Raw genomic sequence first — 19,192 nt, 5'->3', positions numbered from 1 at the left:
TGAGGAGTCCTGGCCATTCTGTAATAGAGTAGTAAAATCCCCCAAGTACATATGCAGTGCTTAGCAAAAGAGTACACAACAATATGCCAGGTCCTTGATATTGATGCTTGTACTTAGGAACCTTGTTCTTGTGAAATTGAAACTTAGCCTAGTATTATATATTACCTAAGAGTTATCTCCTGAAAGCCTTGTTGCTTTAAGTTGGCCTCACTGTAAGCCAGCCTCAACTTATAAATGCACTACCTTCCTCCTTACTCCCCAGTGTGGGACATGACTCCCATGGATGAGCCTCCCTGGTTCCAAGGAATTATTATCAAGCACCAACTAGGGACATATTTGGAAAAAGATCTTGATCAAAAGTGAGAAATATCAAATACAAATGAGTTTTTATGGCTAAGAGTTTTCAGAGTGAGTCGGGAGGCCATTCCAGAGGTTACACTTTTTTTTTTTTTTCTTAACTGCTACTTCTTTGAACACTTTATTCTTCTGGTTACTATATATTTTTTTTTAAATTACAAAACCAATTTTATTTATATATGTTAATAAAGCATAAATCCATCCAAAGTGTACAATAAGTGGTACTTGATATAATCACATGGTTGTGCATTCATCACTTCAATCATTTTTAGATAATTTTCATTATTCCAATAATAATAATAATAATAAACAAAACCAACCAACCAAACAAAACACATCACCAATATTTTTATGCATCCACTGCTGTACATATCTGCTATTGTTTCTTTCTTTCTAGTTATTTGTATTTATATTTTGTAAAAACACTCTTATTTATGCAATATATCCCATATTCGTATTTTATATGTTTCACTATGTTTTTATAGACCCATGTTACATTTGTAAACTTTCCTTCTATTAATATACATATCCTTTGACTTTCCCTTTTGACCACTGTCATACCCATGTATTCCTTGCATTGTTGTGGAATATTTGTTACAGATTATGAAAGAACATTATCAAAATATTATTACTAGCTATGGTCTGTAGCCAACATTTGGTGTAGTATTCCATACACCCTCCCATTATTAACACCATGTGTTTGTATTGTACATTTGTTTCAGTTCATGAGACAATGTTCTCATGTTGTACTGTTAACCACAGTCCATCATCCAGTACATGGTTCACTCTGTTATATATGCCTGTGCCTTAAACAGTCCATACAAAGTATATACTCGATGGATCTCATTTTCATCAGAGAGGGGTACTGTCATCACCTCAGTAAATTTTTGTATGTTTTCCTTAGTTCAAAAGAAAAAAATCCCATACTTCCCTATTATTGACCCTTAGCTTTGATAAAGTACGTACTTCACCTATGTTGTAAGTATATTACAATATTTTATTGCTCTCAAATATAGTCCATAAGTTATATGAGTTATATTTTCCAGTGCATCACCATATTCTTACCAACTTGTATTAGTGACGTACATTTGTTTTTGTTCAGAGAGGAACATTTTTGTGTTTTTACTATAAACCACAATCCTCATTCACCAACAGTTTTACTATGTTATTCAGTCCCTAGATTATTCTCTAGCTTTCTTTCAACTGACATTTATGTCCCTAGACTACCCCTTTAAGCCAAAATCCCATTTAAAACCTGGTCAGTTATAATCGCTATAATGTCTCCATTTCTCCATTTCCACACTTTTACAGTCAAGGTATTTAAAATTTCTACATACATTAAACATCAGTACCTCTTCTCAACCCTGATCCTATCTCTTAGTAAATTAGAATCTCGATTTAACTCCATTTGTTTATTTTTTGTATTTAGTTCATATTAGTAAGACCATACAACATTTGTCCTATTATGTCTGGCTTATTTCATACAGCATACTTTCCGCAAGGTTCATCCATATTGACTTGTGTGTCCTAATTTCATTTCTGCTTACTGCAGCATAGTATTCCATTGTATGTATATACCATATTTTGTTTATCCATTCATCACTTGATGGACACTTGAGTTGTTTCCATGTATTGGCAAATTAATGCTGCACTGAACATGGGTGTACAAATGTCTGTCTATGTACCTGTTCTCAGTTCTTCTGGATATATTCCTAGTAGAGGGATTGCCAGATCATATGTCAATTACATATTTAGCTTCTTGAGGAACTGCCAAACTTTCTTCCCCAGAGGCTGCACCATTCTACATTCTCAGCAACAGTGAAGGTGTGCTCCTATTTTTCTACCTTCTCATCAGCGCTTGTAGTTTTCTCTTTTTAAAAACAATGGCCATTCCATTAGGTGTGAAATGATATCTTACTGTTGTTTTGATTTGCATTTCCCTAATAACTAGTGAGATAGAACATTTTTTTTTCAAGTGCTTTTTTTCCATTTGTATTTCCTCTTTGGAAAAATATATGTTTTAAGTCTTTTGCCCATTTTTAAATTGAATTACTTTGCCTTTTAATTGTTAAGTTGTATGATCTCTTTTTATAGAATGGATATCAAGACCTTATCAGATATGTGGTTTCCACATATTTTCTCCCATTTAGTAGGCTGCTTTTTCACCTTCCTGGCCTTTGAAGCACATGTGTGTTTAAGTTTGAGGAGGTTAAATGTATCCATTTTTTTTCTTTAATTGTTCCTGCTTTTAATGTAAGGTTTAAGAAACTCCCACCTACCAGAAGATTTTCAAGATGTTTTCCTACATTTTCTTCTAGGAGTTTTAGGATTGTCGCTTTTATCATTAGGTCCTTGATCCATTAAGAGTTAATTTTTGTATCAGGTGTCAGATTGAGGTCCTCTTTCTTATGCATATGGAATTCCAGTTCTGCCTGGACCATTTGTTAAATAGACTATTCTGGCGCAGCTGCCTGGGTTACAGTCTTGTCAAAATCACTTGACCTTAGATGTGAGGGTCTATTTCTGAGTTCTTGATTCAGTTCCACTGGTATATCTATCTATCTTTATGTGAGTACCATGCTGTTTTTTCCAACTGTAGTTACATAATATGCTTTGAAGTGAGGAAATGAGAGTCCTCCAATGTAATTCTTTTTTAAGTCATTTTTTGAATATCTGTGTCCCCTGACCGTTCCAAATAAATTTGATAATTGGCCATTCCATTTCTACAGAAAAGGCTGTTAGGGTTTTTATCTGGATTGTGTTGAATGTGTAAATCAGTTTTGGTAAAATTGACATCTCATCTATATTTATTCTTCTTGTCCATAAACATGTAATATTGTTTGTCTTCCTTGGTTTCCTTTAGCATGTTTTGTATTTTTCTGAATACAGGTCCTTTATATACTTGTTTAAGATTATTACTAAATATTTGATTCTTTTAATTGTTCTCATATACGGATTTTTTTTTTTGGTTTCCTCCTCATATTGCTCATCACTAGTATACAGAAATGCTACTGATTTTTTTTTTGTATTAATCTTGTATATTACCACTCTGCTTACTGTTCAGATTGGAGTATGTTGCTCTCCTTGGATATGCATATCCATGTCCTTCAATAAAGTTGTGAAATTTTCTACCAATATTTCCTCAAATACTCCTGCCCATTTTCTCTTCCCTTCTCCTTCTGGGGCATCCATGTCACATACGTTTACACATCTCTTGCCATCATTTAGCTCCCTGGGACCCTGTTCCATTTTTTGCATTCTTTTCTTATTTGCTCTTTTGCGTGTTTGCTTTCACACCCTGTCTTCAAGCTCAATGATCCTTCTGTCTCTTCAAATCTGCTGTTATATGCATCTAGTGTATTTTCTTTTTAAGTACTAGGACTGGGGATTGAACCCAGGAGCTCATATGTGGGAAACCAGTACTCAAACACTGAGCCACATTGGCCCCCTCTAGTGCATTTTATTTTATTTTTTATTTTTTAAATTTTATTTTATTTTTAAAAAGATACATGGATTACACAAAGTGTTGTGTTAAAAAATATAAGAGGTTCCCATATACCCCACTCCCCACACCCCCCACTCCTCCCACTTCAACAACTTTCGTTGGTGTGGTACATTCATTGCATTTGATGAGTACATTTCGGAGCATTGCTACACAAGATGGATTATAGTTTATGTTGTAGTTTACACTCTCTCCCAGTCCATTAAGAGGGTTCAGGCAGGAAGCATACAATTCATCAAAGTGTACAATCAATGATATTTGGTGTAATCACGTAGTTTTGTGTTCATCACTTCACTTACTATTAGAACTTTTTCATTATTTCAATAAAATAAAAATATATAAATGACATACAAGAAAATTCCTCACCTCTCAGTCTTTCTATGATTTCCCCACTGTACATAGCTGATATTTCTGTCTATTCTATCCAAAGTGTATAACTAATAGCTTTTGGTATATTCACAATGTTGTACATACATCATATCAAAACTTTTAGAGCAATTTCATTGCTCCTAAAAGAAAGACTCCACAACCCTTAGCATTCCTTCCTCAGAGCTACATAACTACTAATCTCCTTTCATCTTTATAAATTGATTTATATTTACATTTTATATAACTGGAGTCATACAATATGTAGTACTCTGTGTCTGTTCTCCTTCACGTAATACATGCGTTTTTTTATCTGATATTAAAATTGCACAGTATTAACTTATGTTTGTTCAGCTTCAAAGATCAGTCTTATATATGCATTCTACCCATATTCATATTTCACATAATATATTTAGTTCATAATAGCGCCGTCATACAGTATTTGTCCTTCTTTGTCTGGCTTACCTCATCCAACATAATGTCCTCCAGGTTCATCCATGTTGTAATATGTTTCACGACTTCATTTATTCTCAATGTTGTGCTGCATAATATTCTGTCATGTATGTACTCCAGTTTGCTTATCCATTCATTAGTTGATGGACTCCGGGGTTGTTTCCAAATTTTGACTATTGTGAATAATGCTTCTATGAACATTGCAGTGCAGATAAGTGTTCATATTACTGTTGTCAGTTCTTCTGGGTACATACCTAGCAATGGTACTGCCAGGTCCCATGATAAGTCTATATTCAGCTTCCCCAGGAGCTGCCAACCACTGACCTACATTGGCTTCCTCTATTGTGTTTTTAATTTCATTTACTTTGTCTTTCATTCCCCTAAGAACTGTTATTTTTCTGCATATATCTTCTGATTTTTCGTTGTGCTTACCCAGTGTCTTAATATTTTTAATCTCTTTAGCCATCACAGTGAATTTATCAAGGAGATTTGTTTGTATAGCTATGATTACTTTTCTCAAGTCCTTAATGTCATCTTGAGATTAATACATTCCTTTGACTGGGCCATATCTTTCTTTCTCTTGGTATGGCTGTAATTTTTTGTTGGTATCTTGGCATCTGATTTACTCGATGTGTTTATTCTGGACTCAGTAGTCTTTATTCTAGGGCAACAGTTCTTAAGAAGTGGTCCATGAACTTGAATTTAAATTCAAAAGAACATTATTTTTCTGGGGACATGTTCATGTGGGTGTGATATATTTATTAAATAATTCACAATATAGTGTGGACTTAGTGGTACATGGTTTTCACCTGACTGGCAAAGGGGTCCATGGAACAAAAAAGGGTAAGAACCCCTGTTCCAGTGCTTTCTGTATGATTTCATTGTGCTACAGCCCTTCTTTGATACTTGGTTTACCTCATTTTGGAAATTTATAAATAAATGGTTAGCCTCTTTGAATTTTTTCAGCTCCTTTTTTTCAATTTTTTGCCCTTTTTCCCTTCCCGTGGAAGAATAGGAGCCGAGGATGTGGTTGATGTAAACCATGTAGGCTGCTGCTGCCCACATAGTCCCAGGAATGAATGAAACTTCTCCCACCCTTTTTCACTGCAGTTGTGAGGATGAAGCTGCAGCCATGTGCAGTAATAGAAGCTCTGTAGGCCAAGACTATATGTAGTTTCCCAGAGACTGATAAATCCATGCCACCTTCTCCCCTTCCTGGGGTGGTGATGGAACCACAGGTTTTAGCAGGAAACTAAGTCATGTAGGCTAAACCTGACCTTATTTGCCCAGATAGTTGGCAGAAACACCTACCCCCTTCCTCCTATGCCAGGGGCAGTTCTGGAGCACATATTTGCACAATAGTCTAGTCCCTGCAGGCTGGTAGTGACCTCAGTTGCCCAGAGGGTCTTTGGGAGCATTATCCTTCCTCCTGACCTCTCTGGGACTGGGATGGAGCCACAGTTTTCCCCAAAAATCTAGTCTTTGTGAGTTAAAAGTGCCTGAAATTTCCTGGATTCCCTGGGGAAGCACTGCTCCTCTTCTGTCCTATTAAGAGTAGGGATGTAGCCACTAGTGTGTGCATGCTGAAAGTGACTACAGTTGCCTGGAGAGGCTGGTGCAGGTCTCTTTAGCTTCCATCCTGCCTGAGGCTGAGTTGGAACCCAGTGTAGGGCAGAATTCTGTCTGGGTGGAAAGAAGCTGGTCCCTGTTGTCACTGTGATTTTCAATTAGCCTCACTACCCCTCATGCTGGAGAGAAGTTAAAATGGAGGCTACCAGCCTCTTTCCAACTTGGACAGGTTCTAATTTTAGTTGAACTGAGGATTGAGCTTTAGCCAGCTGATTTTGTTGATAATTAGGTGAAGTTTGTGCTCAACTCTCTCTTCCTCCCCCATTTTTGAGAAATGGAGCTTCCAAATCCAGCCAGGGTATAGTTCCGGAGGCATCTTGCCTCACCAGTGGGGGATGGGCACCAGCCTCTGTGGCATGGAGTGCTCTACTCATGAATCTTTATTATAGTTAGGCAGTCTCCTCTTTCTGTTCTTTCACAGATGTTGCAAATATGCTCTTCTGATCTCCTGGACCCCCTCTGAACAGGTGATTTAGATAGCACTGACTGATAACTAACTGCACCATAGGAGGAGCTGACTCTTGGAGCTCCCTACTCTGTTGCCATCTTACCCCTTCTTCCATATGGCCTATTTTTGATCCCTCTTCCTTAACTCACTACTTCTCCAGTTTTATGATTTTATAATCCTAACTATATTCCCATAACTTCCAAATATATATTTATCTATCCCAGACCTAACTTTTGAGATCCAGAATCATCTCTCTTACCATCCATTTAGCAATTCCTTTAATTCTATTTTAAATATTTCAGTTTGTACCAGTATAAAATTGAACCCTTGATTCTAACCTCTGCTTCATAAAACAAGACAAAATCCTCATTAAACAAAATTCTCTTTTACCACCCATTTCTTTCATCAGATAGCATTATTTATATGTCTATGCCAGAATCATGGGTACTATCCCTGATTCCTTCCTCTTATTTATCACACATAGCCAGACCCTTTTCAACCCTGTTAGGACTAATTACAACATATGTTTTAAATTCTATGGACTTTCTCTTATTTCATTCTCACAATCTTAATTCAAGCTACCATAAAGTATATCTGGAAACACTGTATTATTTGTGGGTACTTAATAGGAAACCTATTAAAGAATAACAACTTAGAATAATTTTGTTTTTATAATTTCCAGTTAATTATAAGCAATTATTTTCAATTCTCAGGATTCTAAATTTACAAGATAAAGACATAAAACCATTATTGCAAAAGAAATATATCCTAAACTAATAACAGTGACTTCATTTTGTTATATAAATAAAACTGAATGATGCTTGAGTGCACAGAGGAAGGGAGCCAGGATATTGTGAAATCTCTATTGAAGTTCAGATTTTGGTTTCTAGTATTCTGTCTTTCCTTTCATTAAGTTACTCAGAATCCTATGGTGGGAGGAAGAATAATCCAAACCAATTTCCATATTATATAGTCACGGTTAATACCTTCTTTTGCCAATGATGCTCCATTAGTTGAGAATATGTGTATATCCACATACATGTATATACATATTTTAATGTTTGAGTAGAAAATTATACTATATATACTATATATTGGTCAAAGACTTTGTCCCTCAGCATTGGGATGTTGAACACTGGTAGGAGTCTAATCCTATGAAAGATAACCAGATGCTAAACCAGGTACAGTGCACTAAAACTAGACCATAGATGTTCTCCTTGACAAAGGTAAATAACATCCTTTCGTTTTTATCCAAATAAGTGTATGGAACTAGTATAAAAATTATAATTTTATGTTAGGTTAGATAATCTGACAATTGTTTAAGGCAGTGCTTCTCAACAGGGTTGAAGGTACTTTGCACCATAAGGGACATTTTTGGCTGTCACAACTAGGGGTTGTTATGGGCTTCTAGTGGGTACAGATTAGGTATGCTGCTAAATATCTTATCATGCCTAGAATGATCCCACAGAGCAAATAATTATCCAGTCCAAAAGGTCAATTTTGCTGAAGTTCAAAAACTCTCTTTTAGGGTATATATATATATTTTTTTTTTCAGCTTGCCACATCATATCCTAAATATTTTTCAATATTTCATTTAAAAAATAAAAAAAGACTTTTATAGAGGAGTAATGGTTATAATAATTCAATGATCTTATTGTGGTGAAAGCTTAAATGTATGGAAGTATGTTTGTGTTGTACTTGGAATAATTTAGGAGAGAGGAGGATCAAGGATAAGTGTCAGGTTTCTGGCTTGAGCAATTTACTAGGAGGATGTTGGTAATATGCCTGATGAGAGAAATGGATGTGGAAGACCTTCAATTCAGATTTTACGCTTGTAGAGTTTGAGGTGCATGAGAGTTAATAGGAGGATATCTTGAAGACTAACACATAGGTGTTTGGATGGATCCTGACTAAGATGTCATTATATAAATTTAATTTAGACTGGAATTGGGTGGAATTACTCAGCGAATTTTATATTTTTGTGAAGAATAGCTTATGTCACAGCTCTTTAGGGTACAGGTAGAAAGGAATCTAGCAAAGGAGATTAAGAAGTGGCCAGAGTAGTAATGGGAAGAAATCCAGAAGTGTAGTCTTCCAAGCTGAAGGAGGAGAATGTTTCCAAATGTATGGAGTGGTTATTGAAATGGAGATTGTTGGTGACCTTGGTGGACATGGGAGTGAAAAAAAACCAGATTGCAGTGGGATGAGAAATACATGGTAAGTAAGAAATTTATATGTGTTGTGGGTAATTACTTATGTAAGTTTAGTCATGAAGAAGGAAGTTGTGGATGGAAGGGAATATGAGATCAGGGGAGGTTTCTTTGTGTTTGTTTTTAAATATCAGATAGAGTTCTTTATTGACATTTTAAAAGATAATATGTATTTAGATGCTACAGACATTGAAGCATATCAAGTATAAATTGTTAATAAACATGCTTTCCTTGAGTATATTTCCAAATGAAAATTTTTTGCCTCCCTTCAAGGTCTTGGTAGGTAATAATTTATATTTTACTTGGTTGCTTAGATTCTAAGTGATTTACCAAGTAAGGAAACAATTCTAATTAGCATAGGTATACGTTTAACTCTCAAACATTACTTGTATTTTCCAGATCTTTCAAGAAATCGCTTTACAGAAATTCCTTCTGATGTCTGGCTATTTGCACCACTTGAAACATTAAATTTATATCATAATTGTATCAAAACAATTCCTGAAGCCATTAAAAACCTACAGATGTTAACATACCTAAACATTAGGTAAGGAAACAATTTTCTTCTGTAAATTTTTTAAGGTTTTAATACTTTACCTACCTAAGGTATGTATGTGGTTTGGCTGTGTAGCCTATAGTTATCTCAACAGTATCTTATGTTTATTTTTTTAATGAGCACATTACATCCTGGGCTTTGTTGTCCTGTTTTTGACAGTAACACATATAAGATTTTAATGTGCACCTGAATTACTTATGTGTCTAGTTAAAATATAGATTCTGATTCAGTGTCTGGTGTGGTTCTGTGTTTCCAAGAGGTCCAGTGGTGATGCCCTTGCCTGCTGGTCTTTACAGACCTCACTTTAAGTAGCAAAACTTTAGAGTATAACTATTTTCCTGAAGTCATAATGCTACAAAAAAGATTTATTTATATGCACACTCAGTTGAACTGAAACAGTTCTTGAATTATAGTTTTCACACTCTTGTGACTTCTTGTTGCTAAATCCATGAATGCTATATTGGGATAGTAGTGTTGGAAAGGTAGAAAATGATTAACAGTGCTTACTATGTACCAGACAGTATGCCAAAGGCTTTGCCCATGTTACGGCATTTCTTCTTCACAGCATTTAGAGATATGTACTATTATTGTCCCTGCATTTTAGATGAGGAAAGTGAAGCACAGAGAAGTTAAACAATTTGCCCAAAGTCATGTATATATACACACATCTACATATGTATATATGTGCACACACATATATAAACACACATACATGCGTACGTATATGGCAAGTGGGGAAGCCAATATTCAAATCCAGTCTGGCTCTAGAGTACTTATTCTTAATTTTTACCCTACATTTATAACAGGATGAACATTCAATAAGTTTAAGAAAAAGTTGCCGTGCCAAATGAGTAGCATTGAGTGGAAACTGGTGTATTCTGACTTAATTTTATAATTATTTTGTTGTTATTTTAATTGAAAGATGCAATTGTTTAATTATTTACTCTTACTAATAAGCACCCACCCTTACCTCCCATAACTTCTAATCTACTTTCTATCTCTCTGAATTTGCTTTTTCTAGTTGTCTGTTATTAGTATTATAACTTGATTTTTGTCCTTATGTACCTTGCTTATTTCACCAAGCATAATGTTTTCAAGATTCTTCTATGCCACATCATGTTTCAGAACTTCATTCTTTTATATGGTTGAACAATATTCCATTTTGTGTATGTATGACATTTTGTTTAATTCATTTTTTGATGGACATGGGTTGTTTTTAGCTTTTGGCTATTGTGAATAATAAACATTGCTATAAATATTAGTGTACAAGTGATGTGGATTAAATTTTGTACCCTGTTTCGACATTTTCTTGGTCTTAGGGTAGACCCATTGTAAATAAGTCCTCCTCAAGATATTGCTTCAGTTAAGGTGTGGTTGGGCTTTACTCCTATGCTTTAAACCCACCCATTGTATGGTGTTTTTCCTAGCAGCCAGGAAACCAAAACAAGTATCTGTTTGTGATCCTGTTTTCACTCTCTTTGGGTATGTATCTAGAAGTGGCATTGCCAAGTCATATATTAATTCTGTATTTAACTTTTTAAATAATATACTTTTTTATTTTTTAAAGAACTTAGATTACATAAATGTTACATAAAAAATATGGGGGATTCCCATATAATCTACTCCCTACCCCTCACACATTTTCCTACATTAACAACATCCTTCATTAGTTGTGTTACATTTGTTACAAATGCTGAACATATTTTGGGACATGGCCACTAAGTATGGATTGTAAGTTACATTGTAGTTTACACTCTCTCCCGCACAATTTTGTAAGTTATGACAAGATTTATAATGACCCTATTCCTTTCCACAGGGGTTGCACCATTTTATGTCCCCAACAACAATGAACAATGAATCAGCATTCCAATTTCTCTGCAACCTCTACAATGCTGAATATTTTCTGTGTTTTTTTTTTTTTTTTAGTAATAGCCATCCTTGTGGGTATGAAGTGGTATCTCATTGTGGTTTTGTTTTGTATTTCCCTAATGGCTAATGCTGTTGAGCATCTTTCATGTACATATTGGCTATTTGCTTATCTTCTTTGGAGAAATGCCTATGAAAGTCCTTTAAAAGAGGCAATTTCTTTACCCTCGTTAAGAAAGTTTGAATTACCATAGACAGAATTAGTAAATATAATTAATATGATTAATAACTGTTTTTGTTCCCTTTTCATTAATATATGTGAAATATTAATTCTCATTTATGTCTCTCCAGTGGTGTCACCTGGCATCACACATTATTTTAACTGAAACCACCTTATACCTTGAAAGGTGTGAGAGAAATTTCCTTCTGTGCTCCTTTTTGTAATTGGGCATATATCTCCTAGGCCTGATTTGGGAGCAGTGTGAGGAAGGAAAGGCATTTTCACGTTTCGCCTTTGTTTTTGTTTCATTTTGTTCTTTTATAGAAAAAAACTCAATTAAAAACTGTTTTTAAAGAACTGAATTGTATTTCTGTATTAATAACATTTATAGTATTATCTTAGAATAGTATTATTGAAATCTCTAATTCTTTCCTGTTCTGATCATTAAAGATAGACCTCTGTCATTTATAGTCATAAAGACTTTTGAACAAAATATATTGAAATAACATTTTTATCAGTGTCTGACTTCCTTTGGCTATTTCTAAAGCATATCTTGAAAAAGTGATGATGAATGACTAATCAGTTGTACATGAAGAAACCAGATATTGCAGAAAGCTGACCATTCTAACTCAATGAAACAGCTTGTTAAGGGAAGGAAATAAGCCAATTTTTTACTCTTTTTGGCCTGAGGGAAGATTAGAATGCATTCATGGGTACTATTATTTTTTCCACTTATTTATTTTTATTTTGCTGAAAATATCTTGGTAAGCTTAAGATATCCTATTTCAGCTGTTTCTTTCTTCCTATAAATTCTCTGCTTTTTCAGTAGTATCATTCAGGAAGATCTGTGTATTGTCCATTATGAAGGGACCCAGGCAGACTACTTTCACAGGGAACTCAAGGGGTTGTTACAGGTTTCTAGCATAGTTGACAATCCTGCAGCTTGCCCAGGATTGCTGTTCTATGGGTATTGGTGTTTAATTTTTTTTATGTCAGTTTGTTCCATGCGATTAAAGCCAGTCTCAGAGTCTGGATTGTCCACCTGAAGGGATAGAATGGGGTAAAGAATCTTGAAGGCCTCCTTTGCAAAACACTGGGCTCGCGATGGTGTGTAGTTACACAACATGCTAGGCACAACTCTGTTAGTGTTATTTTGAAAATCAGGAAAAATAATTACATATTGCTTATCAGTGCTTGGTAATACGAAAATGTAATAGTATGCTTTATATATTTGATAGTGGGATGCTTTGGGTTAGTCTTTACATTGGCACTTAAATTTAACCATAGTAATTGAGGGCAAGGTCTCAGGAGCCAGATTGCTTGGGTTTGCATCCTGGGTCTACCACTTACCAGCTGTGTGACTTTGAGCAGTTTACTTAATTTCATTGTGACTGCCTCTTCATATATAGCAGGAAGTGGGATCATATTTTTCTTCATAAAGTGTGTTGTTGTGTTAGTTGAATTAATTCATGTGAAGTGCTCTGGCACATAGTAAGCACTCAATAAATGTCATTATTATTTTCAAATGTGTCCGTGTATATTGGGATGTTATGTCAACTTTGAGTTGAGATAAAGGTGCTGATAGGCTGTTCTTCTACAAACAATAATAAAAATGAATGTGTTATAGCCACTGCATGTTTTTGAAAATAAAATGATATTCATTCTTGTACATATGAACATGGTGTTATTGAATATAGTGGTGAAATTATATCAGAGAGCAAGATTCTGACATTCTCCTGTTCAGAAGAATCATTCGGGGTAGTTGAAGACTAATGGTGTGTAGGAAAAGATCATAAATTAGAGCATAGGCTTTGCGATCACCCTGGCATTTGAATTTCTGCTGTGCCTGGAAAAGTCACTAAACCAGTTTTAACCTTCATTTATATTTGTATAATGGAGATAATAATACTACCTATTTTGGGGATTAATATGATTAAATGAGATAGTGCGTTAAGGAATATAGCACCATGCCTGACACAAAGTAAGCACTCATTCAATGATATTATTCAGTGAAAAATTTTTATTTTTGAAGTGATTTGTTATTTTTCAACAGAATATTTCAGATTTCAGACATATTTCTTATAATAATAATAAGGTTTTCCTATTCTTTTCAGTCGAAATCTTTTATCAACATTGCCAAAATACCTATTTGATCTCCCGCTTAAAGTCTTGGTCATCAGTAATAATAAACTGGTATCCATTCCAGAAGAAATTGGGAAGTTAAAAGATTTAATGGAATTGGTGAGTAAAATAGTTCTATTAATTGTTTATAGTATGCATAATATATATACCCTTATATTTTGGAAGATTACTCATTCCTTTATGGAATTTCATTGTAAATTTTCATAAAAGAATAACTTGGTGTATGCCTAAGTCCACTTCAGTAAAATTTTCAGATACTATTGCTTTTGTCTGATTTTAGGTCCCAGCCACACACACACAAACACAAAAAGCCTCGTTCTTCCTCAGACCTAATGAGGTTAGAAGTCTTCCTTACAAGCAGTAAGAAATGCCTTCCAAAGGAATAAGCAGTTGTTGAAACATTCCTGGACAGTAAAGGTATTAGGAAGGAAAAAATAATGTTTTTTAAAAGGTTTTACAGGGCTACTATGAGAGCCTCAAAGAAGGGGGATAAAAGAAGAGAATATAGTGCCTGGAAACAGTAAAACAAGCACAGTATTCTTCTCATCTATACTTATGTGATTTTTAATACATTTAGTATGATGATAAATGCAAAGAGGGTATTATATGCTCAGAAATATATGAGTAATTTAAAGTAATGGCCATGAATATAATATAGAGTTATTAAAGAAGATTGAACTCTGAGAGTAAAGATGATTAGATCCTCAAAGCCTTGAGCTGACTTCACACCTTTGCATTACTTCTACCTTACAAAATATAACATACGGTTTATTTTTACTATATCTTGAGAAATTATTTCCCATTAAATAGGTTTTTTATAAAGCATTCTTGGGAAGTTTGGGAAAATGGCATTGAAGTAGGCAGATAGGGCTCAAATGCCTCACAAAAACAATGGAGAAAGGGCCAAAAGTTGCTGAGGTACTTGCTTTGGAGCCAGCACACCAGGACAATGCTGCACAATCCCCTGGAGGCTAAGGGAGTGAGGGACAACCCAAAATGACAACCATGAATAAACAAACCCATTGTGACGGCTGAGAAGGGCACTATCCCCCACCCTCAAGGTGTGCAGCATTGATAAAACCCCTGGCCCACTACAACTGAATCAGAGGGGAACAGATCTCTTCCTCCATGGGAAGACAGAAGGTGTAACAAGTGCAAAGTAGTTTTTCTTCAGTGAATTTGGTGAGGAGAGCCATCTTTGAATCTGGGCTCTGTTCAGACCAGAAACACAATCAAGTGAATTTGAAAGAAATACCTCTATGGGAAGGTTTGTGACAAGCACTATCTGTTGCCTGGCTGGGAAACTGCAAGGAGCAAAAGTACTTTTAGGTTTCTCTTAGACTGAACTCCTGGGAGAAAACCTACACCCCATTACTGAGTCCCTGGTCTACTTTTAATAACATAAGCTGAGAAATTTTAAAGACTCAGAATAAATTGAACCAAAAATCAAAGAAGAGCTATTTAAAAAAGCACTAGGCAAGAGAGAGAAATTGATAGAGTAAATTCATCACCATGCTCAGATGCCTGGACCTCAGCAAAAAATTACAAGCTATGCTAGGAAACAGAAATATATGGTGCAGCAAAAGGAACAAACTAAATATGACAAGATACAGGATTTAAGACAATTAATCGATGATAATCATGCAAATCTCCTAAATCCATTCAAAATATTGAAAGAAAATTATGACTAAAGAGATACAGAATATTAAAATGATACTGGTTGAGCATAAAGAACAATTTGAAAGCTTGCGAAGAAAACAGCTTGTGGGAATGAAAGACACCGTGGATGAGATTTAAAATACATTAGAGATACATAACAATGGATCTAAATTGCATAAACATGTAATTAGTGATAGAGAGGACAAAACATCTGAACTTGAAAAATGCAGAGAACATTAAGAGAAGAGAATGGGAAAAATGGAACAGGGTCTCAAGGAATTGATTGATAACGTGAAATGCACAAACATGTCATTGGTGTTGCAGAAAGAGAAGAGAGTGGAAAAGTGGCAGAAAGAGTATTAGAGGAAATAATGACTGAAACTGCCTCACCATTATGAAAGAAATAAATATCAATATCAAAGAAGAACAATGCACCAGAAACATAATAAACCCTAATAAATGTACTGAGACACCTACTATTCAGAATGGCAGACATCAGTGATAAAGAGGATTCTGCAAGCAGCAAAAGAAAAGCAAAACATCACATACAAGGGAAACTCAGTAAGATTAAGTGCTGAATTCTCATCTGAACCATGGAGGAGAGAAGAAATGGATGGATGTAGTTAAGGTACTGAAAGAGAATAACTGCCAGCCAAGTATTCTTTTTCAAGCAAAACTGTCCTTCTAAAATGAGGGTGAGTTTAACATCTTCAAAGAAAAACAAAAACTGAGGAAGTAAGTTAGCAAAAGATTCGAATCACAAGAGACACTAAAGGGGGTGCTGCAGCCTGAAAGGGAAAAAGGGAGAGAGACTGGGAGAAGAGTGTACAAATGCAGATTATCAGTAAGGGTAAAGTAAAGGGTAAAAAGACAGGCAGTAGTAAGATATGACAACAGAGAGCCAAATGATAACCATGGATGAAGAAAATAATGCTTCTACAGTACAGACATCGAATGTGAATGGCTTCAATTCCGCAAACAAAAGACATACATTGACAGAATGGGTAAAAAAAATATGAGTTGTTTATATGTTCTCTTCAAGAAACTCACCTCATATGTAAGAACACAACCAGTTTGAAAGTGAAAGGTTGGAAAAAGCTATTTCACACAAATATTAACCAAAAAGACCTGGAGTAGTGATGCTAATATTGGAAAAAATAGATTTCAAATGCAAAACTCTAATAAGGAATGAAGAAGTTCATATATTAATAAGAAGGTCAATTAACCAAGAAGAAATAGATTATAAAAATATTTATGCGTGCAACCTGGGTGTCCCTAGATATATGATGTACTTTCTGGCAAAACTGAAGAGTGAATTAGATGTCTCTACAATATAAGTTGGAGAATTCGCTACTCCACTTTCAGTATTGGATGGTACATCTGGACAGAGGATAAAGAAACCAATAACTTGAATAATATGATAAATGAACTAGTACTAACAGATATTTATAGCAAGTTACATGCCCAAACAGCAGGAAATACATTCTTTTTTTTATGATTTTGTCTTTATTTTTTTAATATTACATTAAAAAATATGAGGTTCCCATATACCCCCCACCCCCCTCACCCCACTCCTCCCCCCATAGCAATAATCTCCTCCGTCATCATGAGACATTCATTGCATTTGGTGAATACCTCTATGAGCACCGCTGTACCTCATTGTCAGTGGTCCACATCATAGCCCATACTCTCCCACGTTCCACCCAGTGGGCCATGGGAAGACATACAATGTCCGGTAACTGTCCCTACAGCACCACCCAGGCAACTCCAAGTCCCAAAAATGCCTCCACATCTCATCTCTTCCTCCCATTCCCTACCCCCAGCAGCCAACATGGGCACTTTCTCCACACCAATGCCACATTTTCTTCGATTACTAATCATAATAGTTCATGAATAGAATATTAGTAAGTCCACTCTAATCCATACTCTATTCCTACATCCTGTGGACCTTGGAATGGTTGTGTCCACTCCACATCTGTATCAAGAGGGGGCTTAGATTCACATGGGAGCTGGATGCAATCCTCCTGTTTTCAGTTGTAGGCACTCTTGGCTCCAAGGTGTGGTGGTTGACCTTCTTCAACTTCATGTTAGCTGAGTAGGGTAAGTCCAATAAACCAGAGTGTAGGAGCTGAAGTCTGTTGAGGCTCAGGGCCTGGCTATCACATGATCAGTCCAGAGATTCAGGTCCCCTGGGTGTATATTAAACCCCAGCACCAACTACAGTTCCGGTAAAAGTAACAGGAGAGGCTTGTGGACAAAGATCACATCTGAGTCCAGCTCCATCACAAAGAAATACAAACTCCAAAGTAGGGCCAACTGACATGGCACTGAAGTCAATCTGCCATGACCCTAGGACCTGTGGGTCTCTGTAGCCCTCAGAAGAACCAATACCCGGGGTTATATCTACTTTATCTGTCTCTGAGACTCTGCTCAGGTGTGCATAAGGGTAACCCCTCTGATAACCTCCCGGCTCTTTTTGGAAACTCAAAGCCTTATAAACTCATTTGTCCTTTCCATTTCCCCCTTTTATTCAGGTGAAAAACCACTTTTAACTTCTGGTATTATATGTAGACTGAGATATTCTGCTGGTCTGAGTTGACCCTTTTATTCAAGGTCATTTTCTAGTTACATCATCAGCTGGTACTTGGTAGTAATCCCTCGGTGTCAGGGAGGCTCATCCCTAGGAGTCATGTCCCATGCTGGGGGGAACGCAATGCCTTTAGATGGTGAGTTAGGCTTTGAGACTGGCCACATTTGAGCAACACGGAGGCCCTCAGGAGGTAACTCATAGGCATCCTGCAGCTCTAGGCCTTGTTCTTATTTTAGGTGCATGAGCTCACAAGCATATTGATTAGTATCAAGGGCTCATTGTTTGACCTTCATTCTTTTTAGGTCTTTGCCGTTGCACTTGGGGAATTGTTGCTGTTCCTTTAGGGACTGTGATAGAGCTCCCCTGGCTAGGAACTCAGCACTCCCTCAGTTATTGTTTTTAATTGTAACCACTGTGAAAATATCCAAACATTTTTATGTACCCCAGATACATGCCCTGTAGAACTCCCTGCCAACCATGTGTCCCCTGTCAATAACATCTGATACGAGTATTCCTCCCCTGCCATTGTTGAACCTCTCTGTGATCCAAAACTTCCTGAAAAGTGAAGCCAAATATATTGCCAGATTGCTTTAATAGTAAAGTGGAATATAGTGATGAGTTTAAAGGTTAGATATAGAATACATGTTAATTTGGAAAAATTACGGTAAAAATACATTGAGGTATCAAAAAATTAAAAAATGCAAAAGCTTTGCTTTTGATGTTTTGCCTTCCATCACTGCAATAAGTGTTGCACTGTATGCAAATTGGGAAGGCAACTACTTCCCTCTTTTCCTCAGTGTCTACCTCCTATCTTTTTCTTCTCTTTTTTCTAATTATTAAGCTTATCTTCACAAGAGTTTTAGATCACAATAATTCATATATACAATATTCAGTACTCCCACATATCCAACATAAAATCTTTTCCCTTCCACAGCAATAGTTTTTTAACATATTCATAGTATATTTACCGAAACTGATGTACAAATATTGAGACAATAGCTTTCAAACAAGGTAACATTTGTGTTTACATTGTGGTTTATATTTTAGACTATACAATTTTCTAAATTTTTAGTTATGTTTTGCATTACGATTTACATTCTAGCCTACCAGCCCCTATATATTTTTGGTGTAATTTTACATGTCTTATATCCACCCCTGCATACTCTTGTGGAACACTTCTATTGCTCACGCAGTTAC

The 19,192-nt window shown here is 35.7% G+C and overlaps 1 protein-coding gene across 6 annotated transcripts in view; it reads left to right on the top strand.

Moving 5' to 3' along the window:
- LRCH2 (leucine rich repeats and calponin homology domain containing 2) overlaps positions 1–19,192 on the top strand; it is a 200,779-nt gene that overhangs the window by 37,741 nt on the left and 143,846 nt on the right. For all 6 annotated transcript variants that reach the window (XR_011647944.1, XR_011647943.1, XM_058291724.2 and 3 more), the window contains exons 2-3: positions 9,365–9,509; positions 13,719–13,845. Coding sequence is in view for 4 of the 6 variants with exons in the window: in XM_058291724.2 (XP_058147707.1) it covers positions 9,365–9,509; positions 13,719–13,845 (272 nt within the window). In the remaining 2 variants the exon portion in view is untranslated. The remainder of the gene's footprint in view (positions 1–9,364; positions 9,510–13,718; positions 13,846–19,192) is intronic.

This window comes from Dasypus novemcinctus, chromosome X, assembly GCF_030445035.2.
Source record: "Dasypus novemcinctus isolate mDasNov1 chromosome X, mDasNov1.1.hap2, whole genome shotgun sequence".
In the NCBI taxonomy this organism is placed as follows: Eukaryota; Metazoa; Chordata; class Mammalia; order Cingulata; family Dasypodidae; genus Dasypus; species Dasypus novemcinctus.
This window is presented reverse-complemented; position numbering and strand designations above follow the sequence as displayed.